The sequence below is a fragment of the Neolamprologus brichardi genome, chromosome 9, assembly GCF_056152115.1.
Source record: "Neolamprologus brichardi isolate AB-2024 chromosome 9, ASM5615211v1, whole genome shotgun sequence".
Classification (NCBI taxonomy): domain Eukaryota; kingdom Metazoa; phylum Chordata; class Actinopteri; order Cichliformes; family Cichlidae; genus Neolamprologus; species Neolamprologus brichardi.
In genome coordinates, this window is record NC_142112.1 from 18698632 (window position 1) to 18726572 (window position 27941).

At 39.3% G+C, this 27941-nt stretch overlaps 2 protein-coding genes across 3 annotated transcripts; both read left to right on the forward strand.

Moving 5' to 3' along the window:
* The first annotated feature begins 327 nt into the window (after positions 1–327).
* On the forward strand, positions 328–18513 carry LOC102779182 (TLC domain-containing protein 4-B-like). Of its 2 annotated transcripts, XM_006794710.3 has the most exons (7): positions 328–698; positions 5817–5986; positions 6797–6886; positions 8013–8071; positions 8293–8387; positions 13701–13774; positions 14978–18512. In XM_006794710.3, the coding sequence occupies exons 2-7, from the start codon at positions 5832–5834 to the stop codon at positions 15294–15296; spliced, it is 792 nt and encodes a 263-aa protein (XP_006794773.1). In that variant the 5' UTR covers positions 328–698; positions 5817–5831; the 3' UTR covers positions 15297–18512. The 2 variants fall into 2 exon arrangements, with proteins under 2 accessions (XP_006794773.1, XP_087702196.1); XM_087846070.1 differs by lacking the exon at positions 328–698 and having other exon boundaries at positions 5821–5986; positions 14978–18513.
* A 1853-nt stretch (positions 18514–20366) lies between these two features.
* Positions 20367–26483, forward strand: bco1 (beta-carotene oxygenase 1). Its single transcript, XM_087845616.1, has 11 exons — positions 20367–20436; positions 20523–20651; positions 20776–20905; positions 22996–23143; positions 23236–23386; positions 23484–23704; positions 23827–24084; positions 24171–24276; positions 24417–24505; positions 25852–25963; positions 26151–26483. Exons 1-11 carry the CDS (start codon positions 20373–20375, stop codon positions 26297–26299), a joined length of 1557 nt encoding a protein of 518 aa, XP_087701742.1. The 5' UTR covers positions 20367–20372; the 3' UTR covers positions 26300–26483.
* The last annotated feature ends 1458 nt before the right edge of the window (positions 26484–27941 follow it).

Genomic DNA, 27941 nt, shown 5'->3' on the forward strand with positions numbered 1-27941 from the left:
GTATAGCTGGCATTTGCAGGCACGAGTGACTTGAGTAAGATGGTGAATTGCCGTTGTGCATTATCTAATTATCTGCTGTGATTATAATCTGCAGTAATTTATGACAAATACTCCCATAGCACGCTCAGATTATTCGATACGGAAGCTCTGCTGCCAGTAAAGACCAGCAGACCATGCCTGCAGTTTCGCTTTGCTGGTTATCTTGTCTGTATCAGTTCAACGAACCCGGGCTATAAATAGATCCAGTGAGTGTTTCTGGACAGACTACTGTGGTGGTTAGTGAGCATGTGTGTTTCTTTAAGAATTCAGCTGCAATTTGAGCCCTATAGGAACGAGGGAGAGATATCGAGAGAGACGGGGAGAGGGAGCTGGTTAGAGAAGTCGCTCACCAACACCGCCCCCTCCATCGTTTCTGTAATCGAGCGTCGAGCTGCACGATCTGCACCTCTGCATTATGCGCGTTTGGTGTCGGTGGGAATTCTCGGTAAACACAGCAAATACTGGCACAGAGCTCCAGCCCCTTCGCATCCCCCACAAATAGCTCGTGTGTGCGCGGAGCAGGAGGCGGTCTGTCCTGTTTATCAAGAAAATGATTCGACACGGCTGTGCCGTTTGCTCAGCGCTTATGGAGGCGAGTCCAGAAACCATAACGAGCTGAGAGAGGGGGAGACGCCAGATATCTTAATGAACGTCATAAGGTAGGTCCGTTTGGGATGATTTTGTCTGCTGTCAAATACGAGGCTACAATACGATGACACGGCTAGGCCACTGCCATTTCTTTTCCATACGCTACAGCAGCTGGCCAGGCAAGCAGGCATGCAGTCAGTGCGGCGTAAACTGGCCTTGTGAGTGATGTTATTTATACCCGCGTCTTTGTTTGAAAGGAAATGAAGATCTGGTCAAAAACATCTTTGCTTCGGGCATTTGATCATGCACTGTATGTTTAGCAGACGATCCTGCGGCGATGCAGCACTACCCAGGTTATTTTCGTGGTGCCATTGGTTCGTCGCTTTCTTTTTTTTTCCTCTTTAAAAAAAAAAAAAGAGGTTCAGCCGTGTTACGCAAGCGCATACGCCAGTCCTTATAGCAACGTATGGACTGTCATAGCTGTGTTCCAGGAAGAAACCTGTTCCAGTTTTGTGTCTTTCATTTCCCAGAAATTCTAGGCAAGACTCAGTTTCAAGGCGGGCCCCGATTTGGTGTTTTCTGTCCAAGCTGCTGACAGCACAGAACATTAAATAAGGAATAAATAGCTCTGGAGCTGCAGGAGGCTTAATTTCCTTAAGTGATTCAAGCCACATTTCTAGAGGTTCCCGTAGTGAAGCGAGATCAGTGGGTTATCGGGCTATGTCGAGCTTAAAGTCAGAGTTTTCTCTATCACGAAAGTGGCTGTCATTTTACTTGGCTAAGTCACCATGGTAACTAATCTGTTTAAAATCCGCCGGGAGCGCCACGTTTTCACTGCTTCTTCTTTTTGAAGCGTATTATAGATTCTCTACTGGAGGAATGCATTTTATATGTGTAACTAAAACCACCAATCCGTAAACATCCAGTGTTTTAATCTGGTGGTGCAGGAAGTGTATAAATGTCTATACTTGTTGCTGCTGAGTCTCTTTCACTCTTCTGGGATTGCAGCTACTAGAAAATAGAAAACATGCCAAGAATCTTACTGAGTAAAATCATTTTCCCTTTTGATTTCCCAACAAACGAAAGCCATCTCCACGTCTCCTGTCAGGTTGTGGGACAGTAACACTTAATGTTTATATGTATCCAGTTTAAAGTTTCAGAGCTTTAATGTGTATCAGTCATGTTAGAAATACACAGCAGCACTGAGAGCGCACTCGGCATTAAAATAATGAACTCAAATTAAAATATTTATTTTACCGCCCTGTGGGCTAAAGCACCAGATTAATGAATTTCTGCAGCACTAATCTCTCATCTTATTTTCAACAGTGTTGCATATCCGTTATATTTTCAACACTCGGTGTAGATCTTTTATCACCATTTTTATCAACAGCGCATTAATGGCAGCATCGCCAGTTTCAGCTGGAGACAGATCACCTTCCAGGTTCCTTCAGAAAGGGCAGCCGGCCATATCAAAACAAAGCCACCCCCTTTTGTGACTCCTTGTGGCAAGGGAACAACCAAAAGTAGCTTTTCCATCATCATTATCAGCTGATACAATTTTTGATTGGCTAAACCCATAAGAATCAGTCAAATGAGGTGTGAAACTCATGAAGGCGCTTCTCTAAGTGTGCAGAGCCTGAAGCAGAAAACCCGGTTTGACCGAGAAAGTTGATAAGCGCTACTGTGATAGCTGTTATCTCTGGGGTTTTGTCGGTTAAGCTAATGCAATAAAAGGCTGTTTGTGATGAACATGAATATGCACCTCAAGTTGACATAATCTATACACCAGTGTTTCTGTTGTGCTGTAATTGCAAAGGAAACATTTGTTGCTTAAAAAATAGTAGCTTTATTGGTGCTTTGTGCGGTCCTTAATTTGCACAGCATTCTTTTTGCTTCACTCTCATTTATATGTGTAACCGTTTGCCTTGGCAGCAAGACCCTGTGTGACATGGGTAGGGCACAAACATGCATGTGTATACCAAAAACAATCCTCACTCCCTGTAGGAAGTACAGGGATTAGCTTTACTTAAATATCTCTGGGGCCATCATCACTATGTTGGCTCTTCAAGCGTCCCTTTAGCAACAAAAGTCTTTCTACCTTCTACCTAAAGGAGAGAATTCTGGTTTTGGCCTTTAAGTTCCCTTGTGATTTTTTTCCCTTTTACTATAGTGCTTTAGTGAAGCACATCGTTTGCCCTCAAACATTTCTTTGACGTGACGCTGAAACAAATGCAGGTATGTAATCACCAAGGCCAGAGCTCCTGGGACTGAGATATGTGTTTTGCGTGCTTGTACTGGGAGATGCTCTGTTTTGTTGCTTGGGGGATGTAAATATGCCTTTGAAATGTAACTGACTTGGCTTCTTACCAACGACTGGCACAGGCCTTATGCAAATATCTTAAATCTAACATAAAGCAGTTCAGTGGTCTGGACTCGCTGACATTTATTTCATTTTTCTGTGAAGTTCTTGTTTTTGAATTCCCTGACCTCCTTTCCAAAATAAGGGAGTAAACTTCCCCTTTAAAAAGTTGTAGGTGAGTTGTAATGTTTCATTGGCACTATGTGGGTCAAAGTAGCATTAATTCCAGGAAGCCCTCCTGATTGGCCCCCATAAAGCAGGTGACATGATGTCAGAGGTTTTTGACGTGGGTTTTTGACGTCATGTTGACGTGGGTTTCACTTTTCATGGAGAAAGAGATGGCCAGAATACACAGAGCCTGTGTGGGGTTTGATAAGATCACAAGAGCATGCTGGTGGAGGGTGTAAGAGTTGGCTGCTTGGGTAGTTACCTATGTGAGCTGAAGGGGCCTTGAAGCGTATGCTGAAGTGGGGAAGTAGCAGTTGGACTTGCAAAGTGGTAGGTTGCAGGACACTGTGATCCCGTGAGGAAAATTGCATCATATGCTGTAGAGCTGTGCCATGGTCAGTGTAGAATAAGTGAGCTGCTGAAACGAAGACTTATTGTCAGGTTTGGCCTTGCTTTAAGTCTGATTTGAAATGTCTTGGAACCAAATATAGTATTTTAATGTTTTCTTGTGTTTTATACTAATGTGTTTAAAAAGAACAGTGGGTATTTTAAACATGGATATATATTGGTGTCGTAGGATTTAATTAGAGCGTGACCCTTCAGTTTTCTTTCTTTACAGTTTTCTTCTGCACAGCGCAGGGAAATTATATTGATGTGAAGTGCTGGTGATATAATTGTCTGACAACTATAGAATCACTTGCATCATGTGTTGTTCTCACTCTTGCTCGAACAGTTCATGGATACGTTTTATTGGTCCTTCTTTGAATTTCCCTTTAGGCCTACGAGCAGGCCAAAGTTTGCACGTATCCAGTGGCATGACACTCAATCTGCCCAGTACACTGACCTTGGTGAGCTGCTAGGCTTTACATTGCTAAGAAATATTTCATCGACAGTGTCCCCTTGTGGATGAATTGTGAGCATGCTGATAAACTCTTTTATAATTTCAAAAAATATTATCAATCAGTATCCTAGTTTTCTGGCTACATAAGTATATGGTGCAACATTTCATTGCTTGTTGAAACCCTTCCATAGAGCTGTAACGTTTAAGCCACGTATTGTTATTGCTGGAGAATGAATATGCTGTATTTGAAAGTGCTTCTGAGACCTACATCCCACACAAAGCACTTGCCTCTGGACATGTCCCGCTTCCTCCCTGTGTAGAGGTGATTATTCATAATGTGAGTGTGAGTGATTCAGTGACATTCACAGATTCATCTCCCAGAGAATGAGGCCAGCTTTAGGGAAGGAATATTCAGCAGCAACTATATCTATCAGAGCGTTTTGAATACTTGATTTCAAGCTTGTCATTTATCCGCTGATCTGTGAATAAACAACAGGCTGTGTCTGTTTTTCGTCAGTGCACACAGTCCTTTCCCTTTCACATCAGGCCATCTGTAGTCACTGTTATACTTTTGTTGCAGCCATTACCACATGTTCTATTATGAAATCCTTAATGGGTTCATAGATCCAGTTGCAGAAATTGTGCTACTGTTGTGGAGGCTGGTGGAGAGACATTTGTCAAGGCTGGGGGGTTAAATTAAAATACAAAAAACATCAAAGGATAATTTTCAATCCAACCTACAGAGTTCAAACTGGACAAACAGGCCAAACTTCCCACAAAGTTCTAGATACTCATCATAAACGTCTTAGCTAGGAACGACTGCTGATAGGATTTTAATTCAAACAGCGTTGTTGATTCTGCAAATATATCAGGTACTTGATTGATCCGTTGTAATGTGAAAAATGAAAGCAAATGCAGGTAGTGTAGACAAATGCATGCATATCATTCAGTTGTGCAAATGCTTTGCAATGTGCAGCTCACGGAAAAAGATGCTAGAAATAATGAGGGGAATTTTGATGGAATGGTTTGTGTCGGTTATGGCACTTTGCATGTCATCTATATTGCAGCATAAAGTTGGATAGTATGTAAATGGCTTTTATGACTCCTTATCCCTGCCCTCCATATGGGCGATTTAAGTCAGGGGTCGGTTAAAAGCAAATTAAAATGTGTATTTCCAATTCTCTGTCACTGCTTATTTTAAAAGCCTTACAATAGATACACATTTGTAATGTAGAACTTGAGGGAAAAGAAAGTGTGTTTGGCTTTAAACGGGATGTGCTGAAACCACAGAGTCTGATGTCAGCGCGCACACAGGAAGTCTTTATATTTTTGCCTTCTACCCAAGGTTTCTGCTTCCGCCTGAAGCGGTTCCTGTGTCGTTACACATTGGGCTGCCATTCAGAAATTCACATTAATCATTCAGATTTCAGTGCAAGCTCTGAAGATTTGAAAAGGTAGATGAAACGGATTTGATGACTACTTATATTTAAGAGGTTTGCAGTTGAGAATTAGTAAGTAGATGGAGTCAAAAACGTGGCTACTTGGTCATTTCTCTCTTGTTCCTCAAGGTTTAAGATACCTTTTCTGTTTAAGACCCGTGGGCCTTACTGACAGGTTTGATTTGATGTGTTTAGTTGTGGATTTTCAGGTAGGCATGTTTTCGGTGCTTCAAGTGATGGTGTATTCACATGGTCAATGCTGGTGAAACATTTCATTGCATTCTCTCTCTCCTTTTTTTTTTTTCTCAGGTTAATGTTGTTTAAAAAAATAACTTTGCTAACTGTTCCTATTGTAACCATTACCCTTCACTCTCTCTTGCAGTAAGGTTGGGTGGCCATGGACCCTTTCAGCCAGCTTATTCTCGTCATCTCGGTGACCAGCTTCTTCACCTTCCAGTGGCTCTTCCACAGAGTCAGCCCCTGGTTGTCTGTACGCATCAGTCCTGGCTTCCTTGGCCTCAGCGACAAGCAGAAGGTGGAATGGAACTCGAGGTGACCGAACTCTTACTCTCACTTAGTCATGAGTATTTACTTCCACTGGGCTGCATGGAGAGTGACACTGTTCTATGTTTAACAGAGGATGATTTGTTGTAGCTCGGTCCAAACATGTCTACTAACATTAAACCCACATATTTACAGTGGCACTCAGAGAAGACTCACAAGTAGGATTCATTGCAATATTTTCTCTACAGCTATTGTGTAAGGTTCCAGCAACACGGGGGGGGGTGATGATTAACTAGATTGGTATTCCGAATGATCAGACTAAACTAGCCTGGTACAGCTTGCATGAATCTTGCTCTTACATGTCCTGTTTTTGCTGAGTTCATTATCCGTGAGAGCACTTGTGAAAGCAGAATGGCTACGTGATTTTAAAGTGGAAATCAAAATGAATTATTACTGGAAAGGGATACAGATACAGGCTGGGATTCAGGGATCCCTCTTAAAGTCCATGACTTCACAGTATTGTATTTATACAGTGGGGCTGTCAGGGTCTGTGTGACTGCTGAGGGCCGTGGACTGTCTCACTGTTTGAGTGATTGAATGGGACTGTGCGCCACTCTGTCTGACCCTTCAGCAGTGTTTAATCTCTTAGTTTAATTGGTCTGAATCTGTGTGCAGTCGTGACAGGCAATCAGTTGATCCACGGTGAGTACTAAAAATTCCTCTGTCTGAAGTACAGACCAGCTTCAAGGCACTTTTAATGAATAGAAAGTATATTATCCATTACTGTGTCATCATCTGCCCTTTTCAGGGATTAGCAGATAATCAAGGCTGTATGTTTTTTCTCTCTTTTTATTTCAGGACAGTATCAACGTTTCACGCCTTGTTGGTGGGAATATTCTGTCTTTACATTCTGTTTTTTGATGATGCAGTCAATGAAGATCCAGTTTGGTAAGAGTTTTGGCTTGGAAGTTAATATTTTTAACCTTTTTTTTTTCTCAAAAGTTTTGGTTTATTTCATAATGAAGGTTATGTTTTTCTGCATTAATGTCCCCTTTGCGTAGTTAAAGATGCCTTTCAGGCTTTAAATTTAATTTCCAAATACTGAAGAGGTGTGCAAGGGAGACAGCTTCTGGTTTGTGTCAATATCAAATAGTGAGCATAATTGTTTTAAGTTATAATGGTTACAATATTTGGCTAATCAGGCGATTACCTACCTACTACAGTCTTTGTGCTAAATGTGTAAAATTTATTTATCTGAGTCTTTATCTGTATCAGTTATACTATTAGTAACACTGCCCTGCTCTTTATTGGACTGGAATTACTTTTTAGTGTTGGAAGCCAAGTCTGTGTATAACTTAAGCTTAAGCTAGTGTTAGGTTTGTAAAAGGACAGTCGTCTTTTCCCTTGTAAAAGTGAAACATTGGTAGCTGTAGTATATTGAGATAACTTGTAACTATAACTGTACATTCACCTGGAACTATTTTTTTATTTCTTGCAGTTTTTGTTTTTATAGAAGTTACTGGTAGCATTAACTTGCTAGCTAGCTTGAGTTGCTAACATCTACTTGTTCTTTTTTGTTCTCTTTTTTAAAATACCATAAATTAGTTAGAAATTCTGAATCTCCATGTGTTTATAAAGTCAATTATACCATTTAAAAAATGACAAAGAATTATTAGCGTTATGAATTACAATGTACATGTGCTATGCTAAAATCAACAGCTAGACAAGTAGCCTAAACCGGAGCTAACCTCAGTCCAAATTTGGAGACAGGTTGCTATCATGCAACCTGTGCAGCTGCCTTGCAATCACGTGTTGTTGCTCAGTGGTTTCGAAGGCATTGTACATTTAACCTCTGGACATGTTGGGGTTTTTTTTGTTTGATTGTTTTTTCCCCCTCTCTCCTTTTTTTCAATGTGACTGAGGCTAAAGTGTGAATTCTGCCTCACAATACTGCACCCAACATGTGTACACACACTTTAATGTAGACTCATTCTTTTGCACATCTTGTGTCAGAATCTATTTTATCAAGCGTAAGTCACACACAGTACAAATTAATTTCTTCTTTTTTCAATAGGGGAGATCCTACACTGGTCAAGACAAACGTCGCAATTACAACAGGCTACCTCATATCGGGTAAGAGAAAGCTTTCAGTTTGTCTGCATAATTTTGTTAAAGTGAGTGAAAAAGAACATGCACATAATAAATTTGCGATAAACTTTGATGCTTGATGACACATTTGTAGTTCAGCCGTACTGTGCCAGCTGCTGTTTCCAAATAGTTCTGTATGCACTTAGATTGCCTTGATTACGCCAATGACATGCTGTCCCTCTTTGCCCTCTTCTTCTGTTTTCCAGATTTGCTGCTGATATTTTATTATTGGAAGGCAATAGGCGACAAGTTTTTTGTAGTTCATCATCTGGCAGCGTTGTATGCTTACTACTATGTACTGGTGAGTGCCCTATTGCCCAATAGCAGAACGTGCAGGCAAGATGGGAAAGAGACAACCAAGGGTGAACAGCTATGTCCTTTTTCAGCTGGGTGTGATACATAGCCATGGATAGTCATAGGTGAGCTTAATATGTACGAGGGAGAGCCAGTGTGGTCTGTGTAAGAGATACATCAATCCCATGCAAACACATCAGATAAGTTCTCAGATAGTTAAAGCTTCAGCTCTGTCTTTATTTATTTTAGTGCAAGGGAAAAACTGCTAGAGAAAGTAAAGCATTCTTATCAGTTAGTAAGTAGCAGTATTAGTTTCTTTATTTTTCCATAGCAGAACATTCAGTTTTGGCATTATTCAAGTGTGCGAGTGATAAGATAACTGTTCTTTGGTGGTTGATGCCTTTCCTAAAAATGGCTGATTGGCACATTAACACCTTGAATAGTGTTGTGAAAATTGTAGGAAAAACAGTAATAGTCTTGATGGGATTTAGTTCAGTTTGACGTTTCCGTTTGGCCATGATGTACCTTATAAAACAATAAATCAGCTGTTTGTTGTGCAAGCTGGATCTTGTATCAGTGGTGCTCATTGTATTAAAAAAATAATTCAATTAAAGATAAAAACGTGTGTATGCTGCATTGCTGCCATACACTTTGGTGTGCCAATGGTGACTCTATCCAGCATTTGTAGGTGGCACTGTTCACTCTTGGTTCAATCTGAAACCCTCTAGGTTGCCAGGATCTGTCGCATAATTGCGGGAAATGAATGACTATGGTATTTTTTGCATGGAATGCTCAGTGACGGTACTGGCTGATGACCCTCTCCCTGCCCCCCTCCCCCCTCACCTTGCCCTTACAGTTTCTGTGCTTTTTGTTTTACTGACCCCCCTTTAAATGTTGTGTGACTCTGGTGTAAGCTAAACTTTTCTGAGCTTAGCACAACTGAATGCTCAACTGTAACCACTGTGTGCATGCTCGTAGCTTTGAAGCGCTCTACACAGGCAGAGATTTCTGTCCTGTTACTGTGCATGAAAACAAAAAGCATTTACCATTCTTAATTACTTACCTGCCTATCTACAGTACCTTGGCTTCTGCTTGTCTGTCTTTTGTGCCAGAGCCTAGTCCTGGCTCCTCTCTTACACTCCATGCCAAGATGATAAAGTCCATTGCATAATAGATAGGCCCGTTTCTCAAATACCATGCTGAATGTATTCTCAAGGGTCTACTCTAGGAGTCTGGGGGATAAAAATTAATTAGTGCTCCAAAAAGTCTTACATGAACTTTATTTTACAGTTACAGTAAATAAATGCTCTCTGTTCTCTATATTGAGCAACAATGCAGAAAGGCATGGAATTTGCATCACTCTGATAGTAGCCCCCAATTAATCAAGCTGCTTTTTTTTTTTTTTTTTTTTTTTTTTTTTTTTAAATCTAAAAAGATGTTTTTAATTACTTGGCACTAATAGATGTAGTGTAAAGCTTACACTCTACATATTTACGTCTCACTCCCTGCTCTTGTCTATTTTAGTCGTGGCTGGATTTACAGATATTCTTTTCTCTTGTTAATCTGACAGACATTTTATTTACTTTTTCCATCTTTTAGCATTGCTAATGAGAAATATTACCTTTCCGTGTTTCTGTATCTGAACAATAATTGTGTTAGTAATGGCAGTGAAATGGTGTCATATGGTTGGTTTAAAATTCTGACTTAACACTGACTGTAAATCTAGTCGTATCTGTAGAAACGGAGCGCCTGTATCTAAAACAGTTCGGTAAATGAGATGAAGTAGGCCATACTGTTACTGGACACTCATGACTTTTTTTTTCTCAGACTAGATCTGAAATGCACATGGAACAGCAGCATGAATGTAGCTGTAATAAATTAGTTGTAATCACCCCCAAAAGTTGGCTAACCTTTGATGTCATTTTCATTTTATTTAGTTTTGTTCCCACCCAGATTTGTCATATGTTGTCAAAGTCTTATTAGTTAAATGTGTTGAATGTGTTTATGTGGAACTGTTTATGTCAAAACTAGGGGTGTAATGACTCTCTAAATCCACTGTTCCACAGTTCATACTTTGTAGGATGACTGAGAGATAACTGCTGCACATGCTAACTAGCTTATGCAACATGAGCACATGGCTAATTAGCATATCATTGCACATACACATTACCGAAACTCTTTCTCAACCTATATTTCTTAGCCTGCATTCAAACACATGCATTTTACACTAAATAAGCACTCCAAAAATGCTTTTACAGTTGAGCTATTTCACCAGAAAGCTTTGCTAACGCACCCGAAATGTCCCCAGAGTTAGGTGAAGCTAGTGTAGCAATGCCTTCAGATCTGCCATGGCTGTCATGTAATCTTAATAATATCATTGCATTAACTTTCTGTTGCTACTTGAACCTTAACTTTATTAAAATATCATATCACTGTCTCCATTTGTAACATAATGAAGTTCAACAGTGGGGGCAATGGATAGGGCATCATGGGCCAACAAGGTTGTGGATTGTGCGGATTTTTCAGAACCATTGCACTCCAATGAAACAAAAACATTACACAAGGCACATAGCTCTAGCTAAACTGACTCCTACTGAGAAATATTAGTAAAAAAAATGCAAAATGTAATTTTTTTTGTTATGCTTTTCTATTAAGTAGCCAATCACAAATATTGCTCAAGTAATTTAATTATTTTGTGTGGCAGCCTTTTGTGCTTATTTAAAAGTTAAGGGTAGCTTCTCAAAAATATTGGATGCATGCTTTCGTTTTTCTCAGTGTTGTAAGTGTTGCTTCTTCTTTGCTTTGTGTTGTGGCATCTTATTTTTTTGTTTGTTTCCTTCTAATATATCTGTCTGTCTGTCTGTCCTTTGCTGACTTTAACATAAATGGCCCCTCTTCAAACCTTACATGCAAAAACTACCAAGATGAAGTTGGGTTGTGTCATCTCCGTTCATGCAAAAACTACCAAAAAGTTGTCATTTAGAAACCCAGAGCAGGTCTTGATCTAGATGGGGACTTTTTTTTATTCCTGTCTTGTCTGCTGTTATTGCTCTTGTGTTGTACTGAGCAGCTATGATGCCCAGTCACAGTATGGACTTACCAGTTCCTAGAGGTACTAGCATGCTAATGCTAGATGGGAATATACAGTTACAAGAAAAGGTTTATGAATCTGTGAAGGATTTCTAGGAATTTTACATTGATTTCTCATAAATGTGGTGTGATATTCATCCAAGTCACAATTGCAGGCAAACACAATATGACTAAACTAATAAAGAAACAGCTATGCTTTTCACAGCTTTATTGAACAGTAACTCATAGGATATGGTGAAAAAAGTGCTTATCCGAAAGCTCTAGTTTTCAGTTGTGGCTTCTTTACCATGTGACTGCACATTGCAGTCATTGTTCATTATGTTCAAGCTTTGGAATGACCAAGTCAGACTGACTTTTAACAGAAAGGCGGCACTGGGTTCATAACCACTGTACTGCAGAGACCTTTCGGTTTGGAGTTTGCATGTTCTCCCTGTGCCTTCCTGAGTTCTCTCTGGGTATTCCGACCTCTTCCCAGGCCTAAGACATGCTTGTTAGGTTAATTGGCAACTGGTCATTGATGTGAATGGTTGCCTCTCTCTGTTTATTCTTGTGGTAGACTGGCAACCTGTACAGGTATTACTCCACCTCTCACCTTTTGACACCTGGAATAGGCTCCAGGCCCCATGGCCCTAAATTGGATAAATGGAAGAAAATTGGTAATCGATTAGAAAGCTTCATTATCATGCTACAGGAAACATTTGATAAAGATGGCTACTGCCAACGGAGGTTCTAGGAGACACTAAATTTAGTTACTTTTGGACTGGACTGGAGTTATTATTCAGAATCGGTTTATAGGTTGTGTTATTAGTTTAGTCAAACTGTTTTTGTTAAGTGTGACTTGGATTAAGATCAAACCACATTTTTATGAGTAATTATTGTTGAATTCCTTAGGGTTTACAAACCTTTTCTTGTAATTGTAAACTGTTTGTATCACACAGTAAGTATGTTTCTTTGACCAACTTTTGTTACAGCCCTGACGGTAAGTCTTTTCTGTAAAGGTTAGGCTGCTGGCCAAATAACTTTGAATTCTGCATCCTTAATTTGAGCTGTGTTCTGTGCTGAGTTTGTAGCCAGCAGTCGGGAACAAAAAAAAAGGTTTTCAAACTTCTGAGTCAAACAGTCTTATTGCAGCAGAAATCGAGATTGAGATCATTACACTTCATTCTAATGAATGCACTTTCTCAATCATGAATCACATTTATTTGAATCTTTCCCTTATTATTGCCTCTAACTTTCCCAATGATTATATTGATGCAGCAGGTTTCAACTACTGTAGCAGTTGAAACCTGCTGCAGATCATCTGTTTCACAAAATAGTAGAATTCAGCACCTAATCCTGTAATGACATGTTTGGCAGTCAAATGTATTGCTTTATACTCTGCATGGCTTCTGATTGCTCCTTGAAATAGTGGCTGGCTGAATGTTTTTATAGTTGTACAGTGTATATATATCAAGTCCTGTTTCTGATATGTGCTCTTTTTAATTGTTGTTGTTATTTAGATGAACGGCCTTTTATGCTACAATGCTTTTTTGTTTTGTTTTTTAAATTATTGTTGTGTTGGTGACTCAGACAATGCAAAAATGCTACATTTTGTGTGGGCATTTCTATATATCGCCTATTGTTTTGGGTTTTAAGGATTACCTGATAATAATGATATTGTTGCAAATTAAAATATTTTTGTCTTAACAGAAACTAAACTAATTTTTTTGTGGATGATCTATATAATCTGATTTTGCTCAGAGTAACTGAGCAAAATCAGATTATTTGGAATTAAATTTTTCTTAATTTAATTCCAAAGAAATAATTGACCACTGTAACTTTAATCCTTTTGCGCTGCAAAATAACAGAAGATTGTTATTTTGTATAATCATTCTTTATTATCTCTTTGTGATGACTTTCTTTTCACAATAAGCAAGGACTCCTCTGTGAAATGGACTCAGGTGACAGTGTAATTTTTGGACTGCAAAAATAAAGGAATACCCTTCTGCTCTGAAGGAGAAGACTGTCTTGTTGGAACTACTTAGGACAATATTAAACATAGTTGCACATGGTTAAGGCTGTGGTTTCTTTAAATCTTTGTTTTCATACATATAACTGCTGATGTCTTGGTAAGAAATCGTGTTTGTGTTGACCCGGTGGTGCACCAGCATCATGCTCATCATTCTTCAGTGGAATTGTTGTTGTTCCTCTCATGTCTTGTTGTCTTCCTGTCCTCATCTTGTTTTTCCAGGGTCAAGGAATGTTGCCTTATTTTGCTAACTTCCGCCTGCTAGCTGAGTTTTCTACACCGTGTGTAAACCAGCGGTATGTACTAGCTTGCTTATGACCTGTTTTTCAGGTATCTTTAGGTCTTTTTTTTATATATATATATATTTACCTTGGTCATTAGCAAGTGGAATGCATCTCAGGTGACAGCCACAGAATATCCTACCTTTTCTACTTTTGCGTCTTCCTTCAGCCTATATTTAGGATTATCATATGGATGACTGTGCGTTTAGGCCCTCAAATCTCCACCTGTTGACAGAAAACTCAGCTTAAGGCCCCAGTCATGCAAGTCAACCACCAGTTGTCAAAGAAAAATGCAGATTCCTCAAGTGGTTTCTGGAGGTTTCTAGCAGTCGCTAAAGTGTTATTGGTCACCAAGAGATGTGTGACGCTGCACTGAAAACCACCTTTCAATTGCTTTAGTTGCTAGCAGGTTGCTGTGGCTGCCAGTAGTTTGGATGGTAGACACCTACTTGTCTGCAAACACTTGGAAACTACTTGCTAAGCTGTAGTGAGAACTGAAAAAGAGCAACATAAGCTGTTGTGCTTTACCCCTCTAACTGGCACATTTAAAAGTTTTACTCTGAAGGTGAATGAGCTCCAGTTTGTGTTGCAGGTTTCACAGCTACACTACAGCTTGGAGAATAAATGGGGAGTGTTCACAGATGCGCTGGTGTCTTTTAGACAAATCACTGGCCCCCACAACAATCAACAAGGTTTTTTCCCCAGTGACTGGAGATTCTGAGGGGAGTCTGTAGGCCTGTGTAACTGAGGCCCGTTCTGGCACAAAGAAGATCACATATGGCTTAGACTTGACTAATATTGAAATTATACCCTGCTGGCTAAGGTATAGTTACCACGCACACACTTACTGATTGCTAAATATTTCCAAAAAGTTACTTAAGACGAGTTCTTTAAAGTCAGATTTTTATCGTGCTACAGCACAGGATAAAACATCTCTGGGTTTACCCAAGATCTTTGGTAAACCAAATGACTATTACTGGTTCTTAAATTTAATGGATTAGTTAATTTATTTTAAAAAATTAAGTCTGGATTGCCTGTCGTAAGGTCTTCTACTAGAAAGTTTAATGAACTCATGGTAATTTCCTGTCTACATGTTTTGTGTTCAGATGGTTCTTTGAGATTGAGTTTTATTTACTTTAATGTGGCAAGGCACTTACTGTCTTTTAAGATTAAATTGAATACTGTTATTGTTTTCTGAAAAAATGTGCTTTGTTTCAGCTGGTTCTTTGAGGTGTTGGGTTATCCCAAGTCCTCCCGGCCCAACATGGCAAATGGCGTTGCCATGGCAGTGGTGTTTTTCCTCGTCCGCATCGGTGTCATGCCAGTCTACTACAGTCGCATGTATGCGGTCTATGGCACTGAGGCCTTCTACCTGGTGCCATGGGGTGGTCGTGTAGCCTGGATCTGCTCCAGCATCTGCTTGGACATTATGAACATAATGTGGATGCATAAGATCGCCCGTGGATGTTACAAGGTCCTACGATCAGCACACCGGAGCAAAGCTGGCACACCTCAGGAAAACGGCAAGACGGATTAAGGGAACCAGGTGTCACTGGTGAGAACATGCCACAGCAGAAACACTGACAACACTATGTGCAGTGGCTCGTAGCAAGTTGGACCCTGGCATGCAAGGCTGCTTCATTAGCAGCCTACCTGGGACTTGAGATTACAGGACCACACGCAGTGAGGGAACTTGAAAGCAGGCACAGTGACCGAGATGTACCAATGGACCATTTAAAATGGCCATCCCAAAGCCATGAAATGACCTCTTAGCAATACTGTGTGCATGGCCAATTATTTTTCTTGTGAACAATTTACCAGAAGAGGTCATCCCGGGACAAAGCGGCTGTTAGCCCAACGACAAATTGTCAAAAAGTTTACCATTCTTTACGAACTTCGTGATCAACAAAAGACTTTTGTATTAATGCTGCTGTCTGAGTCGCAGAATGAAAATGATGAAATAGAAGGTGTTGGTGAGGTAAATATGTGAGGAAACCTCCAAAGCATTTTGTGAATCCACATTGATGGTCAGTGTCGTAAAATCCTTGTTAGATGCCATTTGAGGGATATTTGATTAAGAAATAATCAAATTCCATCAAGTGCAGTCTCAGAAGAATTTGTGATTTACTTTTTATAATTAAATTAATTTTTTTTTAATCACTCAACCCCTTGTAATTTAATTTTTTAAACCTTTATTTAACCAGGAAGTGAAATTCCAGAGAGTGAGATGTTCTTTTGTGAGTGCCAAAATGCGCAGATACAAACCAGCATTTAAAGTCTATCAGAATAACAGAAGTCATATATGTTCATTTTAAACGTAGGGTTGAAGACGAATCGGTACATATATGCATTTTCTTACTTTTGTCTTGCTGGAGTCGAAGTACATAGGGTTTTAAAGATACATAGGATATTAATTAACTGGTATTATTTAAAAGGAGATGTGCAGAGTACCTTAGAAATACTAAAAGGGAAAGTGAATGTTACTGGTGGTGTCTGTACAATAAGAAATTCAAGCGCATCATCAGATGTTTATCCAGCCAAGTTATGTATACAAACTGATCACTTTGCTTTTAAAAAGTGTGTTGCTGAAGTGTTTTATTCCACATTTTCTTAGCTTTGCATTATGAAATGAATGTAGAGAGGTGAAACTCAACTGAGTCAGGGCCCATAGACAAATATGACAAATTCAACAAAACCCAGATTTTCACAGAAAATGTTTTAACGCTTTAGTTGACCTGACATTTAATGTTTGTTTGCCCTTCCGAGTGTTACTTGTTGGCTTTTTTGTTTTTGCCGCAAACTTAATTCTATACTTTTCTAGCTGTTGCCAGTCCTGCAGTGTACAATTTTAGCTGGCACGTTGAAACAAAACATCAAAAGTAGACACTGAATAATTTTGAATCGATGGCAGCGAAATACTTCAAAAGTTGAGACACGAAGAGCAAAAGTCTTGTTGCATAAGACAATAATTTTCAGTTTCAGCATTTTTGTTTAGATTTTATTCACCCAGGAAGATACAAATCCTTTACATATAGGAGACGTTTAAGGTCTTTTTTTTTACTTTTCTTTTTTAAACAGAGCCGTAGTTTAACGTAAAGTCAATGACAATCAGTATTTCAGGTGGCTAAATTTTTGTGTTAATGGTAATAGCTTTTGTGTCATGTATGACTTTCAATTCACTCCTAAGGGTCCCATACATGGTGTTGTGGGTCCTGTTTATTGGATCGCTACAAGGATTTTTCACTCAAGTGGACATACATGGAAAGATTTGAACAATGTGTTTTGTTTGTTTTTAACATAATTCTACTTAAACACGTTTATGTTAATCATACAATACAGAACTTGGGAATCTTTCGGTAAATTGGCAAAGGTCAACTGCTCAGTTTAAGTCATAGCAGTTCACTGAAGATTTGTGGTATCTACTTGAATATTTGTTGCACCTTTTACATGAGCTATACATCAAACACTTCTGTCATGTTTTATGTCACAGAAACAGGGAATGTTAGTTTTAAAGTCTGCCTTTTTATGCTCGGCATTTGATTTTGTTGCCTTTTTAAAATAACATGATTGCACAGTGAAGACTTTGTTACACCCAGCTGACACCGCTGGGAAAAAACTTTGCTTTTCAGTGATTTTTACTTGTGTTTTCCTTTACCAACGTCTGTCTAATGTGATTGTTTTTTGGCATTTGTTATATAGTGTCAAATGACAGATTGAGAGGTTTGTTAAGGCTGGTTGTTTGTGTGCTTTTTTTTTTGTTGTTGTTGATCTATTTGTGCCAGTGCTTAAACCATTGCTACTCCATGGTAAATGCATATGTTCACCATGAGGTTACAATGTTTATTTGTCCATTTTCCCTCAAAATGTTTTGTATACAGTTGTGCCAATTTGCAACCATGCTTCAGATTGATTCTATTTACATTACCATGTCTGCATGCTGTGGCTGGTTGCAGAGTGGCAAGGCCCGGTTTGGTTTGTCCTGTTGTGATGGAATGAGATGATTTTAATGTGCTAAATTTTTTTGGCAAACTATTGTCGGACGTCATCATCTCTGCAGGTGAATATCACTACCATAAAAATGAGGAGGGGTTGTCATTTGATGTTTCACTGAAATTGGATGGAAATAATACATTATTATTTGGATGGCAGGCCACAAGCTCATGCATGATCAATAAGGTCTTCTTCAGGCATCTTCTATAACTGCATGTGGAATTGCATGGGGATTGCACTGTAAGCAAATATACATTTGCAAGTTTTTGTTTTTTATTTCTTTTTTGTTAGTACATGTACATAATGTTTACTTAAATGTTATTCTTGTACTGTGCCACATTAGGTAACTCACAGAACCAGATATTTAGGATAATATCCAGCACAGAAATAGCCGGAAAGGGAATACTTGAATACTAATCCTCACAGTTTATAACAGTTTGGGCAGTGCAAATAAACATTAATCTTATGAGCAACATGAATTGTATGTGGACAGTTGTCTTTAATTTATTAATATGAACGAAGGAGACGTTGCAGTGACCGAGAGAGCCTGGTGCTGCTGCGAGTTATTTTAAAATGTGTTGACGTTTCTTTTCAATGTTTGGAGGAGATGTGAGTAGATGGAGTGTGTGGTGACATTCTGTGGATGTGCTGGAGATTAGAAATATGTCATTTACATTATTCTTTCTCAACAATAAATGCCAAATTAACTCATTTTAAGTGTCTGATGGAGACTTGGCATATTCAGTGACATAGTTTTTCATGATTTTTTTGCATGCATACCTTACTAAGTGGCCATTTCAAGTGAAAACTATTTTGGATACAATAGAAATGCCTGTTAGGTTCTAAAGAACCTGCATGTCTTACAATACCATTAAATCTTAAGATGGTAAAGCGTATATGGATAAAGCAGATATGCAACCTGATAAATACAAATACTTAATAATAATGATAATAATAAATATCAAAATATGTATTGTTTCAAAAGGTCTAGCATAGAATGACATACTTATGCCTCAACAGTGTAATTTCTGCCCCCTGCTGGTGAAAACAGGAAAAATTGAACATCTGTCTTATTTTGTTTTTGGTTGATTAGGATCAAGAGTCCAGAAGCTCTGGCCATGAGAGCTAATGTGTCAGATGAGCCACGAGATGAGTGTTATACTGTATTACTACTCACTGTGGTCTCACTACAGGGATGTGTGTGCTGTCATTGCCCCAAATAGTAAGAGGCCCAGTAGATTTTAGAGATTTATTTTTTTTTAATCTGACAAGCCTTAATAATAAATGTTCACTGTTTTCCCTTTTTAAGTAAGCATCCAGTAAAAACAGTTCTGTGCGGGTTTTATTCTCTTTTTATTTTTGCTCTTGACTGTAGCTCTGTTTTATACCACCGGGTTTGCAGATGCAAAAATAAGGCCGACATTAACTCACAAAGCAACCCATTAATTTGTGGGATACATGGCTATAATTACAGTCAGATCTAGTGCCTTGATGATGGTGAAGGGAGTGCAGAATGTGTTGCTTCCATCTTCTATTACTATATGCGTTTGATCTACTCCTACTTTGCTCTTTGGTTGAAAAACACAGTCTGCTGCCCGTAGACCCATCGATGTTTGTGATTGCTCATGCTGTCAACACCACCCCTTTAGTGTGAGTGTGCTGTTCGCCACACCGGGAAACCTTGCGCTGATAATCAGGTAAACGACCTTGGTGTGAATTAGTGGCCCGATTGCTTAAGGTGGCTGCTTAGTTTGGTGAATCCAGATAAGGTTAAAGATATGTCAAACGTGCTTTCCATGGAAAAGCGTATTTAACATAATGCACGTTTATTATCGTATGCCACCGACAAGGACTGCACAATCATGACCGTGGTGATAATTATTTTGCTCAGTATTGTGATAAACTCTGCGTTCACAGCTTCATGTCTTTGCACCAGTATAGGAATAAAAGTGCACCCTCTTTCAATCTTAAGTATCAGGATGTAATAAAAAAAAAAACCTCTCATATCGCATAGGGTGGAGTAATCTTGGCCCACTTTCTTTTATAACATCGCTTCAGTTAGTTTGTTCAGTCCTGTCAGTTAGGACAGGTTCTAACTCCTGGTTGAACGTAACTTGATTCAGTGCTTATATACAGAGTTTATAAAATCAACATGCTTCTCGGGTACAATCTAGGTCACCAGAAAAGGAAAATAACGTACAGCAAATAAAAGCAGCAGTGCATCAAAGGGTTAATCACAATTAATCCTATTTGAGATTTATTATGTCTATATCATGACTGGGGTCCAATTATTTAATCTGATCACAGAATAGCCACGTAAATACTTAAAGAGCAAGCCTGAGGACTAGATGAAAAAGAGTTATCTTTTTTGTTTTCGTTTAAAAAAAAATCAAGGCGATAAGGGGACAGAACAGCAGCAGATAGGGTCATTAAGTTTCCTGCGGTGAAGGTACTGAGCTTCAATGTTTCTGTGAAACCTCCACACAGGAAGGGGATTGCTATACAGACAGATAAGATAAATTGCCCTTTCATAACACCCCAGTAAAACAAATGGGAGTGGTTTGTGCTCCCACAGTATTTAACCTACTCTGACACTGGTGCACTCACTGGTCTGTCAGCGAACATGTCGGTAGACTTTTCTAAGAACGCAACAGAGAGGCCCGAGCCTTGTAAGGCAGAAATTAAAGGTGGGTCCGGTTTTATACAATTGCATTGCCAACAAATGTTCAGATTTAAACTGCTGCTGTGAAGACTGTGATTTCATTTCAAATAGGGAATATTCCCAGCTGGCTGCAAGGAACGCTCCTCCGAAATGGCCCTGGCATCTTCACCGTGGGCGACACCAACTATAACCACTGGTTTGATGGGATGGCCTTAATGAATAGCTTCACCTTCAAAGACGGTTGGTTCAGCAATTCTTACCTGTGCACAGCTGCTAATCTGTTAGTTGTTGCAAAAATACATAAATAAAATTTAAAAAAATGTAAAGCGCACAGATAAAAGACGCAGTATTTGTTTCCTTGCAGGTGAAATAATCCATAGAAGCAGATTCCTCAGAAGTGACACCTATAAAGCTAACATGGAAGCAAATAGAATTGTTGTATCCGAAATGGGGACGATGGCTTATCCAGACCCAAGCAAGAACTTCATCTTCAAGTGAGCATACTCTTTTTATTTTTATTATTATTTTATTGTTACAGACAATTTCAGCATATTTGATCTTTTTCATGAAATAACTGCAGTAGTCTTAGTTTGTAATTCTTTATCAACAGTTGCAGTATTTATTTGGCAAACAGTGCCGTTATATACTGTAAGAGTTTCCCCTGGCATCTAGATTTGCCAACATTAGTCTGTTTTTTTCTGGTGTCTATTGTAATGTACAGCAATATTTTTTGCTGTAAAGATAAAGCCTATGTTAGTGTGCTTTATAGAATATAAACTTAACAGGTAAATACTGCAAACTGTTTGGATGCCAGTCTACCTTTATTTAGTGCTCCTATTTAGGGATGGGTACCGGTATCGGTTCTGACATAAACGGTAGTAACCAGACCGAAAAGCAGCGCAAATTTCGGTGCTTTTTTTTTCCTGAGATGTCACACACTTTGGATTCCAGCCAATCATTTTACCTTTGCGAGCGTAGTAGGCGGGCCCAGGTGCGTACGTTCTTTTAGAGCAGAGCTTAAAAATGCCCAAAGCGAGGCGGTCAAAGTCTGGCTGTATTTCACAGCAAAAGATGCAAACTCAGCAGCCTGCAACAAGTGCTTTAAGGTGATACTGTGCAAAGGAGGTAACACCTCGAATCTGATGAAACACCTGGCGACGTATAGCATTTTGTTAAAAGCCGAGAAATGCACCGTATTTGATAGCTTGCTGCGAGACCTCACACCGGGCACATCTACTGCGGGTGGGTTGCCTGTTATCTGACCCGGAGCAACATCCCCCAAAAACCCGAAGAGTAGAGTCCTGGCCCCTAGCCCTGCCAGTGTTGCAGAAATGATGACGGATGATGATGGCAGCAGCAGCCGTTCTTCTCTGCGTGAGTAGCTTAATGTTGTTCGTGTGTAAGCTAACCACGTTATTAAATTAATGCATGTAAGGTGAACTAGCAAACACCGTCGTAGTTACATGCGGCTGTCTTCTTGTTTGATGGCAGATGCTCCCTTCACCCTGGCCAAAAAGGCAAATAAAAAGTGGAAAACAGCTAAACATGAGAGGTTTTTGGACAAAGTTTGTTTTTTCCATTGTTTAAGCACTGCTTCCAGCCAAGAGTGATACCATAAATCCCTATAGCTGCAGAAAAGGCTAACATTGTTATCTTTTTACAAAAAAAACAGCTGAACATGAGAGGTTTTTGGACCAATTTTGTGTTCTCCATTCTTTAAGCAGCGGTTGGAGCACCGTTTAAGCACCGGCACCGTTTCAAAAGTACCGGTTTGGTACTGGTATCGGATAAAACCTAAACGATACCCATCCCTACTCCTATTGCAATCTCCATATTATTATGGCCCTATTATGTTATTTAATGGTTGCATGTCTTCAGTTTCCGTTAAGTGATTTGTGCTACAGAAATGCTGCTGTTCTCTATTATTTGACAACTACGCTGAAGATAAACGCTGGCTGAGCACTGGCTGGTTATTCCCAAAACTTTTTCAGAGTGAATAATTTAAATGTTTTGTGTATATACCTGTGATTTTTTGACTAGGTCAAAGTAGAAAATATATGGTGTCATTATATTTCTCAAAGGTATCCATGTTTATGGTTTCTTGTATGTTTGAAGTTATACATGTTTGTTTGTTTTTATAAGTTTTGTGGTAGTGCAGCTATTAAATAACACCATGCTGTGTCATTTTTGTAAAATCTGGGTAGTCACTTGGACTACGACTCTGCGACACAGTTAATCATTTTTGTGTAGGAACAACCTCGGGGCTGTTTCCCTTACTGCTGTGAATTTTTCCACTTAGATTCATATAAGGCAAACATTTACAGGAAATCAAGTTTCTTTCTAATCTGTTCTCTTATTCACAAGGGGTAACTACAGGAGATGGATCCGCATAGTTGTGTTGGCACAGATTTTTAACACCGGACGTGTTTCCTGGCACAGCTCTTCCAAGGATTTGTGTCTCCTCCTGCTTTTAAACTGGGGATCTTTTACATGTTAAGCAAATGCATTAACTAGTGCGCTATGGAGACGCTCTCTTTCCTGTATCAATATCACACTCAAAACCCCCAAACTTTTTACTTTTCAGGGCAATCACCTTTCTCAACCACACAATGCCTGACTTCACCGACAATGGCGCGAGCAACTTCATCAAGTATGGAAATGACTATTATGCCACTTCTGAAACCAACTACATCAGCAAGATTGATCCCGTGACCCTGGAAACCCTGGAAAAGGTAACGCTGCCGGTTAACCTTGAAACGTGTGAACTCAAAACCAAGAAAGACTTTGCTTCAGACCTGATATGTTTCTGAAATATCTCACACAGGTGGACTACTTGAAGTACCTGCCTGTAAACTTAACTTCGTGCCATCCTCACTATGACAAGGAGGGCAATGCCTACAACTTTGGAACGTCAATAGCGACAAAGGGCAAAACTAAATACGTACTGTTCAAAGTTCCTGCTGTCTCAGACAAAGGTCTATAAGTGATTCAAGTGTTTCCTGTTAAACCTCTAAACTCAACAGTAACACCTACAGCGTTTTCATATTTGTGCTGTCTACTGTCACCTTTCAGACAAAGGCAAGAAAGGCCCTGCACTGAAAAATGTAGAGGTGATCTGCTCAGTCCCCTGCCGCTCCCTTCTCATGCCGAGCTACTACCACAGCTTTGGCATGACAGATAACTACATCATCTTTGTCGAGATGCCTTTCAAGCTGGACATCCTCAAGATGGCTACTGCCTATATGAGAGGAGTCAGCTGGGCAAGCTGCCTGAAGTTCTGCCCTGAAGAAAATGTAAGAAGTTAGTAGGCTAATGAATGTGGATTAATAGACCGGGGACAAAGGTGTACTAGTGTTCTACACTTCAGGAAAAAATGGGATTGACTCTTTTATCTATATCTTTGTTTCTCCATCAGACTCTGATCCACTTGGTAGACAGAAAGACCGGCAAAGAAGTTGAGACAAAGTACTACACAGGAGCGATGGTCCTCTACCACCATGTGAATGCTTTTGAGGACGATGGCCATGTGGTCTTTGATGTCATTGCCTACACCGACAACAGCCTTTATGACATGTTCTACTTGAGCAACTTGAAGGAGAAATCTCAGTTTGATGAAAAAAGGTTTTCCAAGCCAAATTACAAGAGATTTGCCCTTCCCATCCACGCTGACAAAGTGAGTTGTTTTTATGTAATTCATTTGGTCCTGCAATCGAACGGCTCACACATTAAAGGCTTTCACATGTCGACTGGATTTCGCAGAGCGTTCCAGGTGGAGGGAACATGGTGAAACTCAAGTACACGACAGCCAGCGCCGTGAAGGAGAAAGAAGGCAAATTCATGTGCCAAGCAGAGGTGCTCTGTGAAGGTAAAACCAACGCCGCTCAAACGTGTCTGTTTGAGTGGTTTAAGGCAAATTAAGTTTGTTTGTTTTTGTTTTTCAAGTTGCTGTTTGTCATTTAAAGTTAATCCAGATAGGAGCAAAAACTGTGGTTTTATTTCCACCAGGCTTCGAATTGCCCAGAATCAATTATGACATCAATGGGAAGAGGCACCAGTTTGTCTATGGGAACCACGTGGGGGATTCTGCAGAAGTGGTGGGAACATCCGACATTTCAGATTTCTTACATTTTTATAAATATAATTTGCCTATGGAGACCTTTAACTTCCAGAACAGACATTTCAATTTTGGGGAAGCAGGCTGTTCCTGGACGTATTGTTTTACAAAACTAGGGTGAAAAACTACAGTACTGAGAATAATCATTGAAGCGAAATGTAGCAGTAAAACTTTTGTTTAAGTGTGAATTACACATTGCGCCATAAAACAACAATCCCCTTCATGGCACTTTTGGGCACGCGTGCACATCAAGATATCAGAAACAATGGAAAGAAGACTTCAAAGCTCAGCCCTCCAACAAGAAGCATAAAGTCAGGAAGGCATAAAAGGAAATATTTTGTATTAGACAATTATGTATTTTTTTTATTAATCCTCACTTGACAATCAATTCTAAAAACAAACAGGAAGAGAGCTGGCTTCTGCTTGAACTATGAATAATTTTGAATATCCATTTTATAAACACGTGGTTAATAAAGTGGAATATGCCGCATAGCAGGTTAAAAAAAGAGGGATGTAAACAAGATGTGACATGAAAAATCCCGTATCATATATAAAGAGGAGACAAAAGACAAAAAAAAACACGTTAAGTGTCATAATCAGGTGTCGAACCCCCATGTGCTGGCAGAACAGGTTGAATGTACCTCTGCAATGATTCTTCAGTGCTCCACTATCTTCTGTGGGGGGTTAAATTGGGTCAGGTTTAGTGGCTGTTGAAGCCAAAGCATATGATGGAGGAGATTTTCATCATTTTGTCCTATAAATGAGGGCATTCCCTCCCTAAAAAAAAAAACAAAAAAGGAGGATGACAAAATATCTCACAACAGAATAAAGGTGATCCCTCAGAGGATGTTTTTTAATTACCATATAAGTTTCCCCCTGATAGGAGACACGCCTCAAAGCCATGTCAGCAAAAATGCCAACCTCAGCATAACAGAACTGACTCCACCACTGCAGGGGTTAAACATTCAGTTTTTTTCCTTTTATTTGTCACCCATTCGTTTTAGTTAATAGCAGTAAACGGTTAATAGGCCTACATCGGATTTACTAAATATTTTCTGGTACCTGTGCTCATTAAAAGGACTTGATTCACTCATAAAGTACAAAGTGCATCCATGAGAACATCAGCTGCTCATCATATTGTCCGGCAGTCTCATGTGATATGAGAATTTTACTGCTCTTTCTAATATTTGCACACAGAACAAAGTACTTCACGGGCTGATAAGCTGGTTGTGCTGTGTTGTGTATTGGTATTTCTGTGTCTGTAAATAACTTCTGACCTGCACGGGCGTCTTTGTTGAGTGTGTTTCATCTGTTCGCTCACTGTAGGTTGCAAAGTTTGACACGGAAACCAAGAAGATGGTGTACTGGGGTGAAGACAAGTGCTTGCCGTCAGAGCCGGTGTTCATCCCCAGACCAAACGGAGAGTCGGAAGATGATGGTATGAATACGAGTGAATGTGGTGCGCAAAGACGTGACATTTATTCTGTATTTGCTTCTATTGATAAGCTGAAGTTCAAGTCAATATGAAGGTCTACAAAGATTAGACCAGCTCTCCCCCCACTTATCTGTGCCTGTAATCTGTGTTGACAAAGTTGTGATACAACAACCTCCTTCTCCATTTGCAGGTGTGGTCCTAACATCCGTCATCAACTCCAATCCAGGCCAGTCGAGCTTCATCCTGATTCTCGATGGGAAAACGTTCAAGGAAGTAGCACGAGCCTATGTGAATACTGAGCTGAACAAGGACATGCATGGATTTTTCATCCCACATTGAAAATAAAAGTCTAAAATAAAGAAAGGGAACTGTGCCACAGTAGTACATGTGGCACAAGCATGTATCGTAAGTCATTTCATTGTATTATCACTGGTATATGGTATAAAGCTAACCTTGTCATTTAAACAAAACACGTTCTGTAATGTTACAATGTTACTAATATTACAAGAATAAATCCAACCAATGCTCCATATTTGTGTAATCATGGAGAAGAGTTATGTTAACACAGTGTGGTTTTACACAAGGTCAAGGTCTCTGAGCAAATACAGCCTTTATGACATAATGCTACTTGTTTCTGAAGATACAGAAATCTCAGATAAGTTATCAAAGGAGTAAAGTCCATTCAATTAGGCATAGGGTTATAGATTTAGGTAAACATGGTAAACAATTGTTCCCATGTGAAATATGATTGTTGTGTTTCAAGGTACAGCGTTTCTTAATCGCTCTGGTGCAATTCTCACATCAGAATTATCAGTCTCACTATTCTTAACACTTCCCACCCACAATAGCACCTTTGTCGTTGTTTTTGTGCACGCTGCATTATTATTATATTATTCTGAGATTTTTTTCCAACCTTTTGTCCAATTTTGATGAGTCAGTGCGAGATGTAATCTCAGTTTGTTGTTCTTACATGACAGGAGTGGAGCCTAGTGTGGTCTTCTGCTGCTGCAGACCATGTGCAGCACAGTCAGCTAGATTGTGCGTTCAGAGATGCAAGGGTTTTTTTTGGTGGGGGGGATTTCAGAGCATTCTCTGTATAATCATCCCTCCATAGAGATCGTTTTGTGGGAAAACCCCAGTAGATCAGTAGTTTTGGACATACTCAGACATATTCACTCACCTTTCGTCCTCATTCATTCAGCTTGAACTTCAGCAGGATGTCTTTATCACATCTACGTGACTTAATGTTTTGGATTACTGAAATGTGATTGGCTCATTAGATAATTGTATTAACAAGCAGCTGAGCAGATGCAAAAGTGGTTGCTGAATGTTCTCTCATAGTATATATTTTCATTTCCTGTTTTCTAATGCTTGTACTTTCACGTATATGATTTAGCATTTCTCGATTTCAGCAGTTTTCTAAGGTTTCAAAGAAATTCTTCACTTTTAATTTAGGCCGACACTTTTTCCAACATCATCACGATAAAAACCTTACAACATCCATTATTCATCTTTTCATACATCATACTGTTTCTCAATCAATCTGGTGCCATTCTCACAGCAGGAAAGTCACTCTCACTAGTCTCGTATTTCTCAAAAAAATTAAGGGATTTTTCACATTTGCCAAAACATTAACAGTCAGTCACTTTAACTGTGTGATGAACGAATAAACAACTTTCACAAGCCTTTGAAGACTTAAACATCAAAAAATTTAGTTTTCTTTCTCATAACCTTGCTTACTTTTGAAAAAAAAATCAGCAAAATACGCCTAATATAGAAGAAAGATATTTTCTGAAACAGAAATGAATTGTGAAGGTTTTTTACAAAAGTGATGAAATGCAGAAAAGCAAAAATAATACTCATAAAACTAAATGGATCAGAAAAAAAAAAAAAGGAAATGTAAACATAAGTCATGCTACATACATTTAGCAACTACTTTAGCAGTGGAGCAGGCGTACCTAATAATCACAGTAATGCAAAT

Bases quoted from the DNA above. Each gene is read 5' to 3' on its own strand.
- bco1 (XM_087845616.1), top strand. From the start codon at position 20,373: ATGTCGGTAGACTTTTCTAAGAACGCAACAGAGAGGCCCGAGCCTTGT. The intron at 20,652-20,775 runs GTTGGTTCAGCA...GTTTCCTTGCAG, and splicing joins TAGCTTCACCTTCAAAGACG to GTGAAATAATCCATAGAAGC. The intron at 23,144-23,235 runs GTAACGCTGCCG...TATCTCACACAG, and splicing joins CCCTGGAAACCCTGGAAAAG to GTGGACTACTTGAAGTACCT.
- LOC102779182 (XM_006794710.3), top strand. From the start codon at position 5,832: ATGGACCCTTTCAGCCAGCTTATTCTCGTCATCTCGGTGACCAGCTTC. The intron at 6,887-8,012 runs GTAAGAGTTTTG...TTTTTTCAATAG, and splicing joins GTCAATGAAGATCCAGTTTG to GGGAGATCCTACACTGGTCA. The intron at 8,072-8,292 runs GTAAGAGAAAGC...TCTGTTTTCCAG, and splicing joins AACAGGCTACCTCATATCGG to ATTTGCTGCTGATATTTTAT.